The 21,223-nt window shown below is 49.4% G+C and overlaps 1 protein-coding gene across 8 annotated transcripts; it reads right to left on the minus strand.

Moving 5' to 3' along the window:
- Nucleotides 1-228: 228 nt before the first annotated feature.
- On the minus strand, nucleotides 229-20,633 carry LOC125444784 (zinc finger protein 135-like). 8 transcript variants are annotated; one of them, XM_048517452.1, is made up of 6 exons: nucleotides 20,413-20,632; nucleotides 18,433-18,538; nucleotides 10,399-10,514; nucleotides 8,680-8,754; nucleotides 6,624-6,869; nucleotides 229-3,367 (listed from the first exon to the last, which is right to left on the minus strand). In XM_048517452.1, the coding sequence occupies exons 5-6, from the start codon at nucleotides 6,859-6,861 to the stop codon at nucleotides 1,866-1,868; spliced, it is 1,740 nt and encodes a 579-aa protein (XP_048373409.1). In that variant the 5' UTR covers nucleotides 6,862-6,869; nucleotides 8,680-8,754; nucleotides 10,399-10,514; nucleotides 18,433-18,538; nucleotides 20,413-20,632; the 3' UTR covers nucleotides 229-1,865. The 8 variants fall into 8 exon arrangements, with proteins under 8 accessions (XP_048373409.1, XP_048373407.1, XP_048373408.1 ...); XM_048517450.1 differs by having other exon boundaries at nucleotides 10,357-10,514; XM_048517451.1 differs by lacking the exon at nucleotides 20,413-20,632 and adding an exon at nucleotides 20,094-20,105 and having other exon boundaries at nucleotides 10,357-10,514.
- Nucleotides 20,634-21,223: the final 590 nt, after the last annotated feature.

Here is a 21,223-nt window from a genome sequence, read left to right on the forward strand (position 1 = left end):
GGAAGAAGGCCTTAAATCTAGCAAAATGTGGATTCGGGGGAGGCGGGAATCTTGTGCTCACCAAACCCAGAATGGATCCATACGAACTGTGTGCTTTGAGGTGTAAAATATTTTCTTGATGGGAAAGGGAGTTGCAGAATTCCCCAGTGGTGTCATTTGCATTTAGTTTTGGATTCAAACTCTCCCCCAACCCCCAGTTATGTTGGCTGAACAAACAACACACCAAGGTTTGATAAAACAAAGTTCTACTATATTTAGTCCTAAACCAGATATTATTACTCCTCTCTACTCTAGAGTCCGGGGTAAGCCACAAACCTTTGTGGCCCAACCCCCCCCCCTTGACCCCTCCCCCAGCAATAAAGCACCAGTCCAAAAGGTAACAGGAATGTACAAGCAGTTGGAGAAGTAACACGGCTCCGGTGAACATACAGCTGGGCAAAGATTTGGAGTTTGGGGCAGACCAAAGACTTTCAGTGCTTACTCAGTTGTATAGTCTCTGCTCTCTTGACACTCACGTAAAACCATCAGCAGCTGCTGAAACTGGATTCAGTCCCGCTTCCGCCCATGCGGATTGAGTCCACAGTTTCCTTCTTGCTTTTCCTCCTCTGCTAAACTGTTTCCTTCGGCAGCTGGGTGAAGAAAAGCACTGTGATTCCTCTCAAAGGCACTAGCCATCATCCCAAATTCAGCAAGCAGCAGCCAAGTTCAAATCCTGCACCAACCCACGGGTCCTTCCCTGCAGCGGAACTTTTCTGAAAAGTTCAGCGAGTTTCCTTCCTTCCTTCCCCTTGGGGCTGTCCCTCCCAGCGCCTGGGTCTCAGAGTCAATTTGTCTGTTGACAGATGCCTAAACCCTATTGGACTGCCAAAAGACACCTCCTCCCCCAAATTCTGCACTAAGTATGGTGTGGTGGTTAAGAACAGCGGACTCTAATTTGGAGAACCGCGTTCAATTCCCTGCTCCTCCGCATGCATCCTGCTGGGTGACCCTGGGCCAGTCACAGTTCTCTCTGAACTCTCTCAGCCCCACCCGCCTGTTGTGAGGAGGATTGTAAGCTGCTTTGAGATTCCTCAAAGGTAGAGAGCAGTGGGGCATAAAAAACCAACTTTTCTTCTTCACTAGCTAGCGGGAGGGTCTCAGGGCCAATGTGCCATTTTTATCCACCCAAAAGGGTGCTCAGCATCTCAGTGAAGCCAGGGGCAAGTTCTCTTCCGCAAAATGGAGGCGATAGGCTGAGAGACCTCGGCAAGAATAATTCTGGGGCAGGGGGAGAAGGACAGGGAGCACCATATTTGTGGAACAGGGAAGAGAAGTGAGCCAAAAGTAGGCAGTGGTGCGGTGGCTGGTGAGGATCTTAGTGTGTGCGTGTCTCGGAAATGTGTGCCTTGTGATCACACTGTGGTGCACAAACGGTGAAGTTTACTCACACCTCTTAGCTGCAGTAAATCCGGAGTGCTTCCTTCCCCCTTCCCCTTCCCAGCAGAAAAGCAGATGAGCTGACCCCACACCCCAAGGCTTAATAATGTGTCCAGCTTGATCGTGCTGACTGGCGTTCAAGAGCGCAATCACAACTCCAAGGAATATTGCTCACATCCCAAGCAGGGACTGCAGCCACCTGACTACGACCTGTAAATTGTCTGTTTGCCAGAAGCTCAGAGCGAGGCTGACAGGAGGCCACATGAAGAGACGAAGTGCCAGAGTACCCAGCAAACAACACTTGGGCTCTAAAAGGTCATCTGCTCCCACGCCCTATCAGAGCCCCCTGCTGCCATCTACGCAGGGCGAGACCCTGTCCATGAAACCAAGGCTCTGCCAGGGGTGCCCGCTGGCTGTGCCAGCCTGGTGGAGAGCAGGGATGCAGGGAATCAGAGAGGGCTGGAGCAGAAAGGGAGGCGGGCAGAGGAGGATACAGCCCAGGGCAAGCCCAGCGAGGCAGTGCCTGCAGCGCCTCGGGCTGTGGAGAAGACTGTCAGCCCGGCTGCGGGAGGTGTGCTGGTATGGGGCCGTGATTCGAGGGCATCGGGCACCCCCTCGCGTTCGTGCTGCTGATGTTCGAGAAGGGACACGGTGTCTGTGGCAGAGGTGGTGAGCAATCGGGCACTCTGGTGTCGAGAGGCAGTGGTAGTGGCAGGCACCCCACCATGGGTGCGCTGGTGGCGTTTGAGATGAGCTCGGCGAGCAAAGCGCTTTCCACAGGCTGTGCAGGGATAGGGGCGCTCCCCAGTGTGAGCCCGCTGGTGGATGAGGAGCTCCGAACGCTGCAGGAAGCGCTTGGCGCACACGGAGCAGGCGTGGGGACGCTCGCCGCGATGCATGCGCCGATGCTTGCTGAGGTTGGAGCTGACGCTGAAGCGGCGGCCGCACTCTGTGCACACGTAGGGCTGCTCCCCAGAATGGGAGCGCACGTGGATGGTGAGATCGGAGCGCTGCAGGAAACGCTTCCCGCACTCTCCACAGCCGTAGGGGCGCTCCCCAGAATGCAGCCGCCGGTGCTTGCTGAGTGCCGAGCGCTGCGTGAAACGCCTCCCGCATTCCCCGCAGGAGTAGGGCCGGTCAGGTTCTGGGGGTGGGGACGGGGGCGGAGGAGGTGTCGCCAGACCCCCACCACACTCCACGCAGCGCTGTGAGCGCCGGTGCCGTTCTAGGTGGCAGCCCCAGCGGAAGCGCCGCCCACAGTCATGGCACTGGTGAGGCTTCTCCGCCGCGTGGCGCTGCTGATGCCGTTCCAAGTTGGCGAGGATTCGGAATCGTTTCCCGCACTCCTCACAGGCGTGGGGTTTTCGAGGCAGGGTCACGGCAGAGTTGAGGAGTGAGGGCTGGGCCGGCAGTTCCGTGGAGTTTAGTGATAAGACCATGGAAGACGTTGAGGCGGGGTCTGGTGGAAGATTCAGAGCAGAATTTAGCGGCGAATCAGGTAGAGCTATAGAGGATCTCCTGCACGGGCCACAGCGGTGGGGTTTCTCTCCTGCAGGTGTGCGCCGGCGTCTCTGGGGATAGCGTGGCTTCTGCCACCCAGACAAGAACTGGGCTCTTTCACCAAATGGCCAAACTCTTACGCCGTCAATGGTGTCTCGACTCAGGTTGCTGAAGAGTTCGTGGCCGATGCTCTCCCGTGGCTCAGAGTCTTCGCCCCACCTCATCCCCAAAGAGCTCTGCTGGTGGGAAAGGCTGTTCTTATACTCTTTGGCATCTCCAGGACCAGCCTTTCCTGAAATGGGTCGCTTTTGCCCTGCCAGCTGCCCCGGATATAAAAGGGGCATTTGCAGCTCACTCTCTGGTGGCTTTCTGGCCAGAACAGCAGATTCTTCAAACAGTCCAGCATGAAGCTCCCGCGGGCCCTCCAAATTGTTCTGCCTGCTGTCACCTGCTGAAACAGAAATGAGGATAAATCTTTGTGCTTGGGGAATAAAAAACACAGGAATGTGCAAAAGAGGTAAATAGTCCTCTCCCTTTTATAGTTAAGGAGGCTGGTTTGGTCGGCATTACAGATTACAAGAGGGGATATTGTTTCTTGGTGCAGCAAATGCCTATGAAAGACCAGGCTCGATCCCAATATGTAGTAAAACCTCTGGAAAGCTATTGCCAGATGGGATCGATGAATCTATCATTTGATTCAACAAAAAGAAGGCAGCAGGTTCCTGATACATTGGCTCTCTCAGGCCTTTGTAGGTTACAACTGATGCTTAGAAAATTGAAATTTGCTGTAGAATCATGGAATCATAGAGTTGGAAGAAACCCCAAGAGCCATTGGGTCCAATCCCCTGCAATGCAGAAACACACAATGCAGAAACACACACAGAGTGCTTTACTCCTGACAGATGGCCACCCAGCCTCTCTTTAAAAACCTCCAAAGAAGGAGACTCCATCACACTTCAAGGTAGTACATTCCACTGTCGAACAGCCCTGACGGTCAGGATTTTTTCCCCTGATGTTTAGGTGGAATCTATTTTCCTTTACCTTGAACCCATTACTCCTGGTCCTAGTCTCAGGAGCAGCAGAAAACAAGCTTGTTCTGTCACCAACATGACATCCCTTCAAATATCTAAACATGACTGTCATGTCACCACTTAACCTCCTCTTCACCAAATGATAAAAAACTGATTATAGCTCCAGGCCTAAAAAATGTAACATAAAAACTGTATTAACAAAAAGAGATACAATAAAATATAACATTCAATGAAATAAAACACAATAATCAATTCCACAGACAAAAACAGAGTTGACAGGTCTATTTTTGAGGGGTAGAATGCACAAATCTTTTCTTTAATTTAATTAAAACATAAAAGAGGCAGCCCTATTTGTAATTGCTGGGTTTACGTCTGCCAGAAGAAACCACATGCGATCCTCATCTGACCCCAAAGACAGTGGAGTAACTTGGTTCAGTCTAGATCAGATATTGTCATATAACAGGCAATAGAAAAATAATGGGCAAAGACTTCAACGTGATTAGAGGGGAAAAGGGAGCAACGAAGACATTTTACTATATCTGGCCTGAATTTTAGCTGAGGGCATGGCACTCGTAAATGCTCTTCTTCGCGGTGTGTCCCTAAGTTCAGATAAAATACTGTGAGAATGCATTAAGTGTTATCTGAAGCTTTTGTTCAACAGCCTTCCCACATGAGGGAGAACAGGCACCAGCACACTGGTCTTTGCCTCTGTGTGATCACCTGAAAGAGGGTGTGTACTCATGGCCACTTCCTCCACATGGTCACACTTTGTAGATGACTGAGGTGTCAGAGGTGGGGCCAGCATGTTGGCACTTGGTCTCCTTCTCCACGCCAAGTGCTATGGGGGTCTACCTGCCAACTCCTCCTCAAATGAGGAAGAGGCAGGAGAAGCCAGACCACCAGAGGGGGCGTCAAGGTCAGCATGCAGGGCCTTCAGTCTCACAGCCCAGGAGCTGAAGCTGATGTCAAGGGCGTCAAGGTCAGCGTCAAGAGGGCGTCAAGGTCAGCATGCAGGGCCTTCAGTCTCACAGCCCAGGAGCTGAAGCTGATGTAGAAGAACCACAGCCACTGGAGGCACTGTAACCCTTGGTCGGCAGCCCAGCACTGGTCAACCTCTGCTTGTGAGCTTGAGCGACCACAGGATCAGGACTGACAATCCCATCAGCTGCTCAGCCATCGATTAACTCCACCTGTCCTTGGATGACTCAGCAGTCAGAGGAGTAGCACATGTTCCTGATCAGGGTTTTTCTGGGAACAGCAGTCAGAAAAGGGTGAACCAGTGTGGAAACAACTTATCCGCAACCCTTGTGTGCCTGCTAGTGTGCTGGACTGGTGACTGCAGTGGGTTTGACCTTGGATCAGACCTGGACTTTGCTGTACTGGATTCACTTCTCACTTTGGACTATGACCTGGATTGTGCTCTTTGGATTTGCCCTTCTGGTTTGACTCATGGAGCCACCTCCAAGCCCCACCCTCCCCTTCCCTCCCTGCAGGCCGGTTCCTGAGCCAGCCTGCAGGGAGGCAGGGGTGCGGGGCTCGGTGCCCATGTCCCTATAGGCCATACTCCTATGACTGAGCTCTTGTCTAGGTGCTTGCAACAATGACAGAAGTGGTGCAGAAGAACAGTGATAATTCTTTTAAATGCTTTTAAATGCTTTTAAAAAATCACCCAAATTCTGCTCAAAGGAAATCTAATTATTTGAACAAATACCATCATTTTAAATAAATCTGAGTATATGATTGTGTTTGCATTATTTACTTTGTTTTAGAGAGTCAAGTTATGTAGAAAAGGAAGAGAAGGCAGAGTTTGACCAGAGAAAAAGCTGAGGAACGGGGTGGAGGGGTGGAATTATATAATTATACAGTTGGAAGAGACCACCAGGGCCATCAAGTCCAACCCCCGCCATACAGGAAGACACAATCAAAGCACTCCTGTTAGATGGCCATCAAGCCTTTGTTTAAAAACCTCGAAAGAAGGAGACTCCACCATCCTCTGAGGCAGTGTATTCTGCTATCGAACAGCCCTTACTGCCAGGAAGTTCTTCTTAATGTTTAGGTGGAATCTCTTTTCCTGAACTGAACTGTTAGTGGGAAGGTAGCAGTAGTGGTAGCAGTTAGAGTGTCCGACCAGGACCTGGGAGTCCCATGTTCAAATCCCCGCTTTGCCATGAAAGCTTCCTGAGCAAACACTCAACCTCACATCCCTCGCAGGGTGCTTGTGAGGATAAAATGAAGAAAAGATGTTGGGCCCCCATTGGGGAGAAAAATAGGGACATGGGCAGTGGTGGGATTCAAATAATTTAACAACCGGTTCTGGTGGTGGGATTCAAATAATTTAACAACTCGTTGTTTACAAGCACCATTTCAACAACCGGCTCTGCCAAATTGGTGCGAACCTGCTGAATCCCACCACTGGACATGAGTGAATAAAGGAAAGGAGAAATGGGGCTGTAGGCCTCGGAGAACAAGGATACTGGTGCAGTAGGGGCAGCAGAGACCAGGTGGCTCACAAAGTCCCATCCTGATTTGAAATCACTAGACTAACTTTAGACTACAAATCTTACATGTCAGTTTTCTTTTTTTATTAAACATCTGAGCCTTGCCACCCTGCCTTTTCTGCTGCCACAGCAAGATGCACAGAGCCACCCATCTTCCCCAGGGACCACGCCTTGTTACCTGCATGCCGGGGGCTTCTGGCCACTCTCTTCCGCCGCCTGACTCTGCCCTGCTGCTCCTGTTCCTTCACCAGCTCTCTCAGCATCTTCTCGACCTGAGCTTTGCCCACAGTCTGCAGGATCACCCCCAGCTGCCTCCGGAAGTCTGGCAGGATTCCTTCTTCGCTGGAGCCGGCTGTGGCGGCGGCAGCAGCTGCTTGGCCCTGCACGGGTGCCAGCTGCCCTTGCTCTGGCTCCATTTCTAGCCCTGCAAAGGGGAGAAAAAGAAAAAAGCCACACCAGACTCTGTCCTTGACCTAGGGACCCTGATGCACACCGCAGAAAGCCAGTTCCCCTTCTCCCTACTCAGCCTGGGAAATCCTATAATCACACAGGCTTAATTCAGACTCTAGAGCAGCAAACCAAGAAACATGGCTCTGTTTGCTTCTTCTGAGGTTGGCTTGTTTTTCAGTTTCCAAAACTAAATGTAAACAGGATTTCAGGGAGAAGAAGAAGAGTTGGATTTATATCCCCCCTTTCTCTCCTGTAAGGAGACTCAAAGGGGCTTACAAACTCCTTTCCTTCCCCGCCCTACACAACAAACACCCTGTGAGGTAAGTGGGGCTGAGAGAGCTCAGAAGAACTGTGACTAGCCCAAGGTCACCCATCTGGCGTGTATGGGAGTGCACAGGCTAATCTGAATTCCCCAGATAAGCCTCCACAGCTCAAGTGGCAGAGCGGGGAATCAAACCTGGTTCCTCCAGATTAGAGTGCACCTGCTCTTAACCACTACGCCACTGATGCTCCTGGGGTACCAGGGTTACTGATCAAAAGAGGCAACTGCAGGCAACTTCATGAGATATTAACATCACAGGCTGAAATCCTCTAGATTAGTGGTCAAGACCGTCTTAACAGCATTGTAGACTCCTGGGCAAAGAAGGGCATGAGATATGTACACATACATGCATGTGCAGTTGCACAGGTGACTAAGATACGAAATCAAAGGTGAATGCCCCCTTGTTACCATAAAAATTTACCCTAATATTGTTCATCATGTTTTGCAAAACACATGCTAAATATGCATTTTCCCATAACAAATATTTATAGTATTTATTTATTTATTGATAGCAAGTCACAACATATATAGATTAGCGTGGTGCCCTGATGCTTGTGGGGGCCCTGGGCAGCTGCCCAGCATGCCCATGCCCTGTCAGTGGTTCCCAGCCTGGGGTACATGTGTCAGAGTGTTTGCGGGTTCATGAAAAAATTATGTCATTGATTTGCTAATATGGAGGTTTTAGGGAAATGAGTTGCCAAGGGGTTCGTGAGTGAAGAAGGTTGGAAACCATGGCTCTGGATCCTGGGGAAGCAGGCAAATACAGACAGCCAATCCTGTTTCACTGCTGGCTATAAACCTCCACAGTGGGTTGGACCCTCAGGTAAACTATTGCTGAGGAAAGCGACAAGGTCTGTGGTCTTTCTGCCAACCTATCCTCTCTCAACCCCAGGTACATCTCACCTCTGGCCAGGGAGCAAGGCTAAGCCCAGACATGACAGCCCTCTGGTGGCAGCTACAAGTACGCCAGTGCCGTTGAAAAACACTCCAAGGGCCCGAAACAGCTCCATCCCTCCCCCCCCGAAAGCATGTAGGGAGGGGAGACCAAGAGTGCCATGCCACAGGCCCAATCAGAACCCTTGCAGCACTTTTATATTGTTTCAAAGTGATTTGGCCCCCAGCACTAGCTTCATGTTGGATACTGGTTGGCAGCAGGGATGCCAGTTCTGGATTGGGGAAAACCTGGACATTTTGAGGAAGGAACCTGAGGAGGGTCGGGCTTGGGGAGGGCCTCAGAGTCCACTCTCCCAAGCAGTCATTTTCTCCAGGGAAATGGGCCTGTGTTGCCTGGAGATCAGATGCCACTACAGAAGATCTTCCCGCAGCTGGTAACCCTAGTTGGGAGACTGACACTTCTGACTGAAGGCGAGGAGTTTTAATATCTACTAAGGTATGGGGAGAACCGGATCTGCTCCACACTTTCCATGGTGGGGAGAGCATTTCATCTCTGCAAAAGACTTACCAGGAGCCAGGCCTCGCCGCCCTCTGGTCTCCGTGAAGGCTGTGATGCGGGGCCAACTGATGGCAATTTCTTCCGCTAAGAGATGGAGGGCAGAAAACAGGTTGGAAAGCCACAGAAGATGTGCACAAAGGAAGGAGCACAACAGGAAGGGTGGAAAAAGCAACTTTTAAATGGCCTTTTTAAAAAGAAATCAACAGCTTTACAAAAAGGTAGACATCCAATCTATTTCCTCCTATGAAAGAAGTATCTGAGTCTACTTCATCATGGGGAAAAAACAGGATATAAATACTTCCTGCTAAGTCTTTTGTTCTCCCACCTTTCTGGCACAGTATATTAAGACCCTCTGGGATGGATTAAACATTTTAAAGGCTTCCAATGTTTAGACTAGACCTAGAGAAACCTTATTTAAAAAGAAGAGTTTGGATTTATACCCCACCTTTCTCTGCTGTAAGGAGACTCAAGGTGGCTTACAAGCTCCTTTCCCTTCCTCTCCCCACAATAGACACCTTGTGAGGTGGACTGACAGAGTTCAGAGAGAACTGTGACTAGCCCAGGGGTCTGCAACCTGTGGCTCTCCAGATGTTCATGGACTACAATTCCCATCAGCCCCTGGCAGCATGGCTGATGGGAACTGTAGTCCATGAACATCTGGAGGGGGCTTACAAGCTCCTTTCATGGACTACAATTCCCATCAGCCCCTGGCAGCATGGCTGATGGGAACTGTAGTCCATGAGCCACAGGTTGCAGACCCCTGGACTAGCCCAAGGTCACCCAGCAAGAATGTAGGAGTGTGGAAACACATCTGGTTCACCAGATAAGCCTCTGCTGCTCAGTTGGAGGAGTGGGAAATCAAACCCGGTTCTCCACATTAGAATCCACCTGCTCTTAACCGCTAGACCACACTGGCAATCCTTTCTCCACCTAAGCAACAAGTAGAATCTGTCGCTGCACTGGCCAAACTTTCTAAGCAGCCTCTGCTTGCTGAGCACATCTATATTCGTTTGCTTCATTTACATCACGTCTTTCTCCCCAAGCCTTGACATGGATAGCTCAGATTAGCCTGATTTTGTTGGGTCTTGGAAGCTAAGCAGGTCAGCCCTGCTTAGTACTTGGATGGGAGACCACCAAGGACAGCATAGGTATGACTCAAATGGCAAACCACCTCTGTTGCCCTGAAAATTCTAAGGGGTTAGCATGTCGGCTGTGACTTGACAGTACTTTACATACCTTTTCTCCAGTGTGGTGTAGTGGTTAAGAGCAGGTGGATTCTAATCTGGAGAACCGAGTTTGATTCCCCACTCCTCCACCTGAGTGGCAGAGGCTTATCTGGTGAACCAGATGTGTTTCCGCACTCCTACATTCCTGCTGGCTGACCTTGGGCTAGTCACAGTTCTCTCTGAACTCTCTCAGCCCCACCTACCTCACAAGGTGTCTGTTGTGGGGAGAGGAGGGGAAAGGAGCTTGAGTCTCCTTACAGGAGAGAAAGGTGGGGTATAAATCCAAACTCTTCTTCTTCTTCCCGGGGGCCCAAAGTGACTGACACTGTCCTCCTTTTTTCCCCTCACAACAACCCTGTGAGAGAGGTTAGACAGAGAGCGGGTGACTTGGCTCTAGGTCCCCCAGAGAGCTTCTTTGGCAGGTCTCCCAGATCCTTAATCAACATTCTGACTACTATACCACTGGGGACTGTGTATGCAGAAATCTTTCCTTCCGAAAGACCTTCTGAGGCAGGCTCGAGCAAGACAATAATTTCCCCCTTAATCTTGCTTGGGAGGTCCAAGCTGGAAGGTTTAGATCTAATCCAAGAACAAAGTAGTATGTTGAAGAGTCTCTCTCTGTGATTATATATATATATATATATATATAGATAGATAGATAGATAGATAGATAGAGAGTGTAAAGGATTCAATGGTGTTGATGGTGAAGTAACCTTGAGTGCATTCCACAGCCCGGGCGATGGGCCAGATGCATCGGCGGAGACTTTATCTTTGCGCGGGAGATGAAGCCTCTGTTCCCATGGGAAGCAGGAAGGGGGGATGGGGTGACTGGTATTATAACCTGTGCTTCTGGCGGGAAGTGTCATTCCTGCCACTGCGTGTACTTGAGCTTTCTAAGATGTCTTAATAAATGGACTTTTACTCCCAAAGCCTTTTATTTCTGCGTCTATGGAATTCCTTACATTGTGGCAGGAATCCTAATTCATCTATATTCTTGCACAGTGGACCTCTTGTCTTGCGATGGAGAGGTTGAATGTTACTCTGTGGAAGGTGCGGTAGCCCAAAGGGCTCCGACCTTCCTTCTGGCTCTTTCCGAGGATCGGATCTCTACCCATTTTAGGTGTGGATTACAAACCTCAGATGCAACCTGTCCATGGAGGAGGCAGACGACCACCTTTCATCACGACAACCCAGATCCATTGAGCGATTCCTGGACTTCGTATTTTGGTGATGCTCCCCAAGGAACCCGCACCTGAGGTGCCTCTGTGTCTCCGATGTTTCGCTTCCTGATGAAGAGACTGAGGAAAGCCTGCATTCCCAACCGGACGGTTTCCTCTCCCCATCGAAGACTGGGATGAGGAAGTGGGGCGAAACAGAGGGACGGGAACAGCAAAGAAGTCCAGCTTCGAGTTGGACCCGTGCCAAAGAGCAGCTCAACGACAATATGCAGAATCTGTCCAGTCCATGATAAAGTCCTGGAACAGTCCAGACTGGATTTACAGCGGCTGAAGCCCTTAAGCGGGACGAACTGGATTTAAGTTAGAGTGGGAAAAGCTGCTTTGCATGCGCGCCAAGATGCATTGACTGCATGGGAGAGGGAGCTGGCTGCGTTGGAGAGGAACTAAGGAGGCAACAGACCAGGGGGGGCTAAGTTGGAGCCCTATGCTGTTACTGATCATACCCGGTGCCAGGGGCCACGTGCCTGGGTCCTGCCACACAAAGGCCAGCGGCACTCCGGTAGATTCTGATTCGCCCCGGTACAGCAGCTGCCTGCCCAACCTGCTCAATAGCGCCAGCCACCAGCAGAGCCAAGAGCGTAACGGGCTACTATCGCCTCGATACCAGCCTGCTTTTGATGGGACCGTCAAACTTCCTACGCATTCCTAAACTCATTGCCCACTTGGAAGACTATGATGATCTATACCCGGTCTGAACGTGACTGTTTTGGATTTGCGGGATGAGGACTCGATACAGTCACCCTTGTTCCTCAAGCTTTAGGCGCTTTCAAAGATCCAGGCGAGGAATGAAGCTATCCGCACCATCAAAACCATCCAGCAAGGCAACCGCCCGTTTGCAGAATTTGTCCATTGAATTTGTGGCCTGAGCATGAAATGCGAATACTTCTCAGATGCTGTGGACAGCAAACTTCGCTAAAACCACTACTGTGTCCACCAAATCGGAGGGCCAGGTCATCTAGCAGCCAACTGTCCCAAGAGCAAAACCAACCCTCCAGCTCAGCGCCTCCGTCCGGCCAAACCACCACGCCAGGTCAAGGGCCGCCTCCCACTTCTTCGATCATGGTGACCGAAGCTGACCAGGAGGGGGGAAGCAGCTGTTGCCTTTCTTCAGCCCCATGGACATGGAGCCCGACTCCCTGATCACGGTGAAGTGAAGGCAAGCTCGATTACTGTTCAAGCATTTCTGGCCAACCCGCTAAACATACTGCATTATAGCCTCGGCCCTTGTGGATTCCGGCTGCTCCCTGCTTAATCACGGCCCCAGGTGGCAGAGGAGCTAGGTCTGGGCAATTCTGGTTAAGCTCCATAAATTACATTCACCCAAATGGGATTGCAGCCTCGGAAACCAAGGACCGGCCAGTACAAAACACAGCGGTTCTCCTCCGTTAGCCGACCATTGGGAGAAGAATGGATTTCATTTTAGCCAGTGTCTAAACCTCCATAGTTTTGGGCATGCCTTGGTTATTGTTTTGCAGACCAAAATTCATTTGGAAAGGATCTAGAATTCACTGACCCTCCTGGTGAACATATGGGTGGAAGAAAACTAGCGTCTCCTGACACACCCCCCTCTCTGGCTTCCTCAGTGATTGCTCCCGATTCTATTGGCATCCCACCTGCATATCAGGATCTAGCCAGAGAGTTTTCAGAACAGGAATGCGTCAGTTGCCACCCACAGAGACGCGGCTGTAAAATTGTCGTACAACCAGGGGCACAACTACCCAAAGGGGTAGAATCTACCGCATGAGTCCCAATGAGGAGAAGGAGCCGTGCCTTCTTAGATAAGAACCTTGCTCGCTGGTTCATACGTATGGCTACCAAACACACACACGCTTGCCCCGCTTTGTTTGTCAAAAGAAAGATGGGTCTTCTGGCTTTGCACGGTTATATCGAGGTCTCAATACGGTCTCCCTGTCCAATAAATATCCTTTGCCTTTGATCAAGGATACTTTTAGATTTTCGGCAAGGGCATTTTACTAAATTGGACTTGAGAGAAGCTTACTACAGAGTCAGAATTGCTGAAGGATATGAACACCTGACTGCGTTTAACACAAAGTTTGGACAGTTTGAATATTTAATAATGCCATTCGGGTTGGTGGGGCCCCAGACTTTCATGGCCCTTATCAACGAAGTTCTCCATGATTTACTGTACAAAGGGAGTAGTTGTATACTTAGATGACGTTTTAATTTACCATAAACTATAGAAGAGCATGAAATATTGGTTGAGAGGTATTGAAGCAGCTTGCTTGACTAACTCTCTCTTTGCCAAACTCTCCAAATGCTGTTTTCATCAGACCTCCATTGACTATTTAGGTTACGGATCTACGCCCGAGGGCTTAACAATGGATCCTGCTAAAATTGAAACAGTCACTCCAATGGCCTGCCCCACCAATATAAAGAACTCCAGTCGTTTCTTGGTTTTGCTAATTTCTATCGTGATTTTATACCCCAATTTGCTGAACTGACTCTCCCTCTCACAGACCTCTTACGCACTAAGGGTAAAGATCCACTGTCCATGAAGCCCGGGGGGCCCCTTTCTGGTCTGAAATGTCAAACAGCCTTTCAACTGTGCGTCGTTTACCACGAACCTATCCTAAAGCACCCTGACCCGGATCTCCGTTTGTGGTTCCGTGGGGACAAAGCAGGGGCAGCCCTGTTGCAGAAAAATAAAGATGGTAGACTGGTTCCGTGTGCTTATTTGTCTAAAAAAATTCTCTGGTGCGAACTCAACTGGACTGTGGGAGACAAGGAGACTGCGGCCATCAAAGCAGCACTCTCCACTTGGCGCCACTGGCTGGAGGGCTAAGCACCCCTTTCAAGTTTAATTGGGATCGCAAAAACCTGGCAGCTCTTTCCCACCCCCCTCAAGATGTCCATAAAACAACCCGTTGGGCGATTTCTTTTCGTTTCTCTTTTACAGTCCATTTTTTTCCCTGGGAAAACCAACAAACTGGCTGGCTCTCCTTCCTGCCGAGGGAGGTGGGAGCTGCCTTCAGGGGCATTCCACGCACTGTTCTTGCCCCCTCCCACTGGGGGTGGGCTGGCACCGGATCTCAAGCGTCCACTTCTCCTCCACCCCACGTTCCCAGTCGTCTCTCCTTTCCTGCGGGGGGTGGAGGCCGGGGGCTGCATGAAACCCTCAGCGGCGAAGGAGACTAGTGCGTTTGGAGAATGGATTTTGGCGGAGGGGGGAATGTTGATGCGTGCCTCCCCTCCATAAACAAGTTCTTGAAGCTTGCCACGATGCCCGTTGACTGGACATTTTGGCTTTGAAAACTCTGCACTTAGCCCGCCGGCAGTTCTGGTGGCATAAAGACATTGAGGCATACATTAAAGGCTGCTCGGTTTGTGCAGAAGCCAAAACCATCGGGAAAGCCCATGGACTATTGAAACCTCTCGGTAGCTTCCATGCTTGGGAAGTCATCTCCATGGATTTCATTACAGATTTGCCGAAAGTCATATGTCTGGTTTATGGGTGGTGGTAGACTTATTCTCTAAGCAAGCCCATTTTATTCCATGTGCTTCCATCCCCTCGCTCCTAAGTTGTACGGCTGTTTATTCAACATGTTTACCGTCTCCATTCGCCCGATTAAGGTGGTCTCGACCCATGACCCCAATTCATCTCAAAGTTCTGGAAGCGTTTTGGGGTTGTTGGGGGGCCCGTCGCCGCCCCTACGTTCAAAGTGGCGAGGCGGAGAGGAAACGAGCAGACCCCGAGAGCAGAATTTACGTTGTTACACCAACTACCACCAAGACAATTGGTGCGAGAGCTTATTCCGTTTGCGAATGCGCCTACAACAATCGCGGTTCATAGTAGCACAAAAAAACCCCTTTGAAATTGTGTCTGGTCGGCTCCCTTCCGCCCGTTGCCACAACTACCGCAGCTGCTTTGGACCCCCCAGAGTTTCAACAATGGATTTCATCCCTAGCGAGGGATGGAAGTCGGTCCAGACCGCCCACAACAAACAAAGGACTCCCAAAACTGCAGCCGGATTTCCCTCTGCGTGTAGGCTCCTGGGTGTATTTATCTACAAAAAATCTCAGAGGCGGCATAAATATTCCAAACTTGGCAAAGAGATTTGTGGGACCTTTTCAGATTACTAAAGTGATTAATGATGTCACTGCCAGCTTAGATTTGCCTAACTCTCTTAGTAACATCCATCCTGTCTTCCATTCCAGCTTGCTCAAGGGAGGCTCCGCTTCCGATGCCTGCTTACGACCGCGGAGGCTATTCCGACCTGTATTGATGGCCACAAGCACTTCTGAGAAATTGGCCTTTATCCTGGACTCTGCGCTTTGTCATAAGCGCTTGCAATATTTAGTTTCTTGGGTGGGATATTCCCTCTGGGTATAATCAATGGGTTTATTCGAAAACATTGAAGCCCCCATCCTTATTTCTGCTTTCCACAGCCTTTCGCGCAAACCTGGGAAGGGGTCTTCTTAGGGAGGCAGAGTGTAAGGATTCAATGGTGTTGATGGTGAAGTAACCTTGAGTGCATTCCACAGCCGGCGATGGGCCAGATGCATCGGGCGGAGACTTTATCTTTGTGGAGATGAAACCTCTGTTCCCATGGGAAGCAGGAAGGGGATGGGGTGACTGGTATTATAACCTGTGCTTCTGGCGGGAAGTGTCATTCCTGCCACTGCGTGTACTTGAGCTTTCTAAGATGTCTTAATAAATGGACTTTTACTCCCAAAGCCTTTTATTTCTGCGTCTATGGAATTCCTTACACAGAGAGAGAGAGAGAGAGAGAGAGAGAGAGAGAGAGAGAGAGAGAGAGAGCTATATATATAATGTCAAACGTAATTTGGTCAATCATAGACAAAGACAATTTCAGGCCTTTTTAGAATGCCCCAAAGAAAGTCCAATATGCTGAAATTCTTGAAGTTGCCCTCCACTTTATCACCAGACAGGCCTTATTCTGAGGAAAAAATATGTAGGAGAGTTCTCTTCTTGCATTGCTACCAAATTAGTGTGCCCCTTGCATTAAAAGGTTGTAGGTTACATTGTTAAAAGCACTCAGAAAGCTGAGTCTTTACCAGATCACAGGGGAGGAGAGATATCAGGACAGCACAGTCTTATATCAAGGGCTTTATGTGAAAAAATGTTCGCGAGCTTTTGACAGGGAAAAGTTTAAAGTTCCTTGATTGAAAGGAGAGTTCCATAAGCTGTTTCTTTGGGTCTCACAACAAGCATCTCTGTCTCTATTAAGAAGGTAAAAACATTGTTAGCATGGTTATACCTCCATTGTATAATGAATGTACACAGAAAAACCTGGTAGTCGTCTTTGCTTCCTGAAGCTAGCTTGTTTTAAGACAGTTCTATCAAGTCCTCTACACCTTTTGAGGTGGGAAAAATTTGCACCACAAATCCACTTCCTTTTGGAGAGATTCAAGGTGGTACAGAGCTATTTTTCAGCTCTATGGTATTTTAAAAGTTCTGCGTTGGTGAAGCAGTTTTTAAACTGTGTTCTCGGGGAAGATTCCTGAGGCTCCCCCATGTAAAGATCAATAAAGACAGCTGCCATCACTAGCAGTCAGCTGCAACAGAGAACAGGGGGTGTTCTAGGCCAGTGGATCTCAAACGGTGCATCAGGGCCCAGAATTGGCTTGCAGCTCTCTCAAGGGTGGGTTGTAAGGCTAAGAGGGAACAGGAGGATCTGGGAGTGGAAGGTCTAGGAGACTGAATGGCACATTTGGCTTAGCTTCCAAATTGTTCATGAAATGTCTGTGAAACAGTCAGTTGCTCAGTATCACTATGTATTTATAAATACTAAATATGAACAATAAAGTACAGACTTGCTCATCATTAACTGATGGGAAATTTTGGCATTTCCTGTCGAGAAGAGGGGAAGCAGATTTTCTTTGCAAGAGGACCCCAGAAAGTGCATTAAGTTTCCAGTGGGGCCCACTTCAGAAACTTCTGTTTTAGGCAATGCATTCAGTTCATAGGAGCCCACCAAGAAGCCCAGTATGGACTATGACCAGTGCCTGAAATTAACTGTACACATTCCAGGACGTGTCACAGCGGTAACCACAGAATGATTCTCTGGATCTTCTCAAGTACATGCAAAAAGTGCTTCCTGAAAGATCTTTGGAAAGCACTGCTTTGGTGGGTTATTTTATAATTGTATCTAACAGAACAGGAGGATGCCTTATGCTAAGTAATTCCATTGGTCTAGCAAGGTCCACCTTCTCTATTCTGACGGGAAGTGGTTTTCCAGAGCCTCAGGTAGTTTTTCCAGATTTTCTGCTCCTTGATCGTGTTAATGGGAGACACTGAGGATTGAACCTTGGACTATCTGAATGCTAAACAGACGTTCTGTCATACAGCCATGACCCCCCCCCCCCCCACCTCCAATTTTAAAAATCTGTACAACTAGTCTAGCCTTGGCTACAAATTCAGAGTTTTGCCAACCTGACAAAGGGAAGCCTGCTCCAACTTGCCTTTCCCCCTTGCCGTGTGGGTGCAGGCGGAGAGGGGAGCAGACAAGCAGGCAGGAGTGGGGAGGGAACTGGAAAGAAGTGTGGGAAATGGCAGGTGGGGAAAAGCTGGAAGAGGCAGCAACAAGAAAAGGGTCAGTGGTGGGGAGGGGTTGGTGGAACTTCTCCTCCCCACTGCTCTTGGTGAGTCTCCACTTGTTTCTTCCTACTGAGTTTTATTTTAACTGTCAATAATTGCCTCAGATTCTTAAGATGGGTCAAAGTCAAAGAAACAAACTATGCGAAATGTTTGAGCCTCATTCAGTACAATTCAGTTGCACAATGTTCAAGTGACCAGTCTGGGGTTTCACTGAGGCTGCTGCTATGGGAATGACTTTAGGTATGGTTCAGATGTCAGACTAGGACCTGGAAAAACCAGGTTCGAATCCCCATTCGTACCAAGGGAGCTTGCTGGGTGACCTTGAGCTAGCCACATGCTCTCAGCCCTGACCCTGGCTGTGATGCTGAAGTAGCCAATGGCAAATCACCCCTGAACATCTCTAGGGGGTCGCCATAAGTCACCTGTGACTTGACAACAACTACAACAATAATGCCCATTGAATGCCAGTTCCTGAACTTTGGAATCAGCAGCCATGAGGGAAAGACAGACAACTGGGACAACATTGATGTCAGCGGCATGGAACAGTGCAACATTAACGTGGCTGTGGGGCACACAGCGGCTGCCAAGATTTGTATTTTATGCTCTCAGAAGCAAGCTTCTTCATAACCCTTCCAGCTCAGCACAACATTTTTTATGACCTGTAATGTCACAGGTGAGATTCAGGTTATAGTCTGGCACGCGTTTTGCCATCCCTTACCCAGCGAGATCACGGTTTCATAGCTCTCCTGCATGTCGACCCACAGAGCCACCGTTGCCCAGGAGTCCACCAACGTCTTCTCCTCTCTTCAAGAGAGGCAGCTATCCTAAATAAATAAAAAGGCGACATCGTGCCAAGGAATCTGTATTGCTAGCGATCCCGACTATCAACTCAACAGTGAGACAGAATGCAAAAGAAGTGTGAAAACTGCTACATGCCAATAAGTTTTAAAAAATGAACTGGCCTAAGCCAATCAACAAGACTTTGACTAGGAGCAACATATTAGCACAATTACATCAATGGGTAGGCATGTCTCATTTCACCAGATCAGCTCACACTTAGGGATGTAACATTTCACCAGAAACGTACAGAATGTGTGCGGCCACATATCCAGATTATCAAACCAGTGTTCGCTCTGCTTGCTCTTAACCACAAATCTTGGTAAAGATCTGCTGAGTGTCTGAACAGAAAACCTTGAGGCAAATAATTGCAAATACTAATCCACGGAAACACACCTGAAAACTGAACGGTGATGTACAATGCTACCCAAGTCTTATTTGTTTGTAGATTTCTCATTCTTTTTAAGCATACATCTTGGATTGTTTGGAAGCATTTGTACAAAACGTGCAGCATGGCTGTGACATGTAGTTTCAAATATTTGTTCAACACACAGGAATACTTGTCAGAGAGCCAAGACAGGCTACGGAGCCCCGTTGAGCCCATACCAGGTGGCAAACCCAAGTTTGCTGCTGCACGAGGCGTGAAACAGTTCTTAAATTTCACTGTAACGTGCACTTCCAATGTTTATTTACAGTTTAGTTCAAGGTTTTAAATATCAGAGCTGTTTATTGGGGATTAAAAACACAGCCCTATTTTTAAAAAACCTATTGTCCTGGGGATAAAAATTCCCCCTCAAGACACAAATGGATTCCACAGGGCACAGCAAATATCATAGAATGGCCATTTTCTGACTCCCTAAACTCTTATGGATTAGGACTGTGATAGTGAACCTATGACACACGTATCAAAGGTGACATGCCACATGGTTTCGCATGAACGCTAGCGTTCACCAGCACCCCACAACCAACGTCCTACCTACCTGTTTGAGTTTATATAATAACCATGATGGCACTGTATTTTTAAAAAATAAATGGATACATACATGTAAAGGATTGTTTCTCTTTTATTTGAGGAGGGAGGTGATCCACCAGCACAGCCAAGTTAGGCATTTTCTGAATTTTTGACACCCAGAGCCTGGCACTGGATGATGACCTACTTTTCCAGACTGGGGGAGCCTCATCCTCAGAAACAGGGGAGGCCCCTTCCGCACATGCAGAATAATGTGCTTTCAATTCACTATCACATTGTTTGCAAGTGGATTTTGCTATTCTGCACAGTCAAACCCAGCTGCAAAGTGCATTGAAAGTGGATTGAAAGTGCATTGTTCTGCATGTGCGGAAGGGGCCAGAGGTCACTGGTTCGATACTAGGGTCGAAAAACAAACTACAGAATGGGAACGAGTCCAGTCTGGGCAGGCGTGAGTTTTACACACACAGACGGGTGTTTCCGACAAAGAAGTGTAAATCAGAATTATTTGGGAAGGGGGGGATCGCTTTGTGGGACAGCCTGCCGGAATCAGAGCAGTGGTTTAGAAAGGTTACCTGAGACGATCGCCAGCAACTGGACGCTGCTTCTTCCCACCCCCTCCAAGTGACCGGGCCTCCGACCACAATGCAACCCCCTCCCCCCCGGCATTCCAGAGGGGATCTGCGCGGTGCTGGTGGTCTAGGAGGGGGATGCGATTGCACTGCATGGATTATTCCTCCCGATCCCCCCCCCCCCCCCCCCGCCCCCGGCCCGGGGCCATCCGTGCAATGCGCAGCTCCTATTGTTTCCTGCTTGTGCGCCGGACCTTGCAAACGGCAGCGACGACCAACCCCTCCGCCGCCCCCCCCCCCTTTTTGCTCCAGATCGGTTTACCTGCAGTTAGCCAGAGCCTGGGAATGGCCGGGAATGGTGATGATGGCCGATTCGGGAGGGATCCTGGCCCCCCCCTGCAGGGAGCTGGGGGGGGGGGGAAGCAGCTGCGAGCTGCAAAAACCCAGGAAGCTCAATTGCACATCCTGGCGAGAAGGAAGAATGAAAGAGAAAGGCCTCCCTTCTCCGCCAGCGACAACGCGGGCCCTCTTGTGGCCGAGGGTCGCTTTGGCCCGCGAGGGCTCCCCCGCTCCCTGCCCTGGCCCGACTGCTGGTCTTTGCCCACAGAGCAGATAGGCGCGATGGAGAGCTTGCAGGCTAGGAAAGGACTGTACCATTTGAACCCCAAACTCCCCTGCAAGCCGAACAGCTGGCTAGGTGCACCAATGGCGAATCGAGATGTTCTACTGCAGGTCAACATTTCAAACTCTCTGCAAGTAGAAACCTAGTGCAGCAGGGGAAGGGCAAAGCTGTCTCTCTTTGCCATCGATTCATAATTGTGTTGTGACCACCCAGTAGGGCTTTCAAGGCAAGAGATTTCAGAGGTGGTTTGCCTTTGCCGGCCACCAGGGTCATGCCCCTGGTTTCATTGGAGGTCTCCTATCCAAAGACTAGCAAGGGTTGGGACTGACAGGTTGCGAGTGGGCCAAGGTCACCCAGCAAGTTTCCATGACACCAGTAAAGAGATGAACCTGGGTTTCCCGGGTCCTAATCCTACGCTTTACCAGCTAAATCGTGCTTGCTAAAGCCAGTTAAATCAATCAATTTTGAAAAAATTGATAGGGACTCAAAACAACCAGAGCAGATTAATCTT

The sequence above is a fragment of the Sphaerodactylus townsendi genome, linkage group LG15, assembly GCF_021028975.2.
Source record: "Sphaerodactylus townsendi isolate TG3544 linkage group LG15, MPM_Stown_v2.3, whole genome shotgun sequence".
NCBI lineage: Eukaryota > Metazoa > Chordata > Lepidosauria > Squamata > Sphaerodactylidae > Sphaerodactylus > Sphaerodactylus townsendi.

Coding starts and splice junctions, on each gene's coding strand:
- LOC125444784 (XM_048517445.1), bottom strand. CDS start 18,466: ATGCAGGAGAGCTATGAAACCGTGATCTCGCTGG. Junction 8,755..18,432: donor TGAAACCGTGATCTCGCTGG/GTAAGGGATGGC, acceptor TCCATCTCTTAG/CGGAAGAAATTGCCATCAGT. Junction 3,368..6,623: donor CAGAAGCCCCCGGCATGCAG/GTAACAAGGCGT, acceptor TTTCTGTTTCAG/CAGGTGACAGCAGGCAGAAC.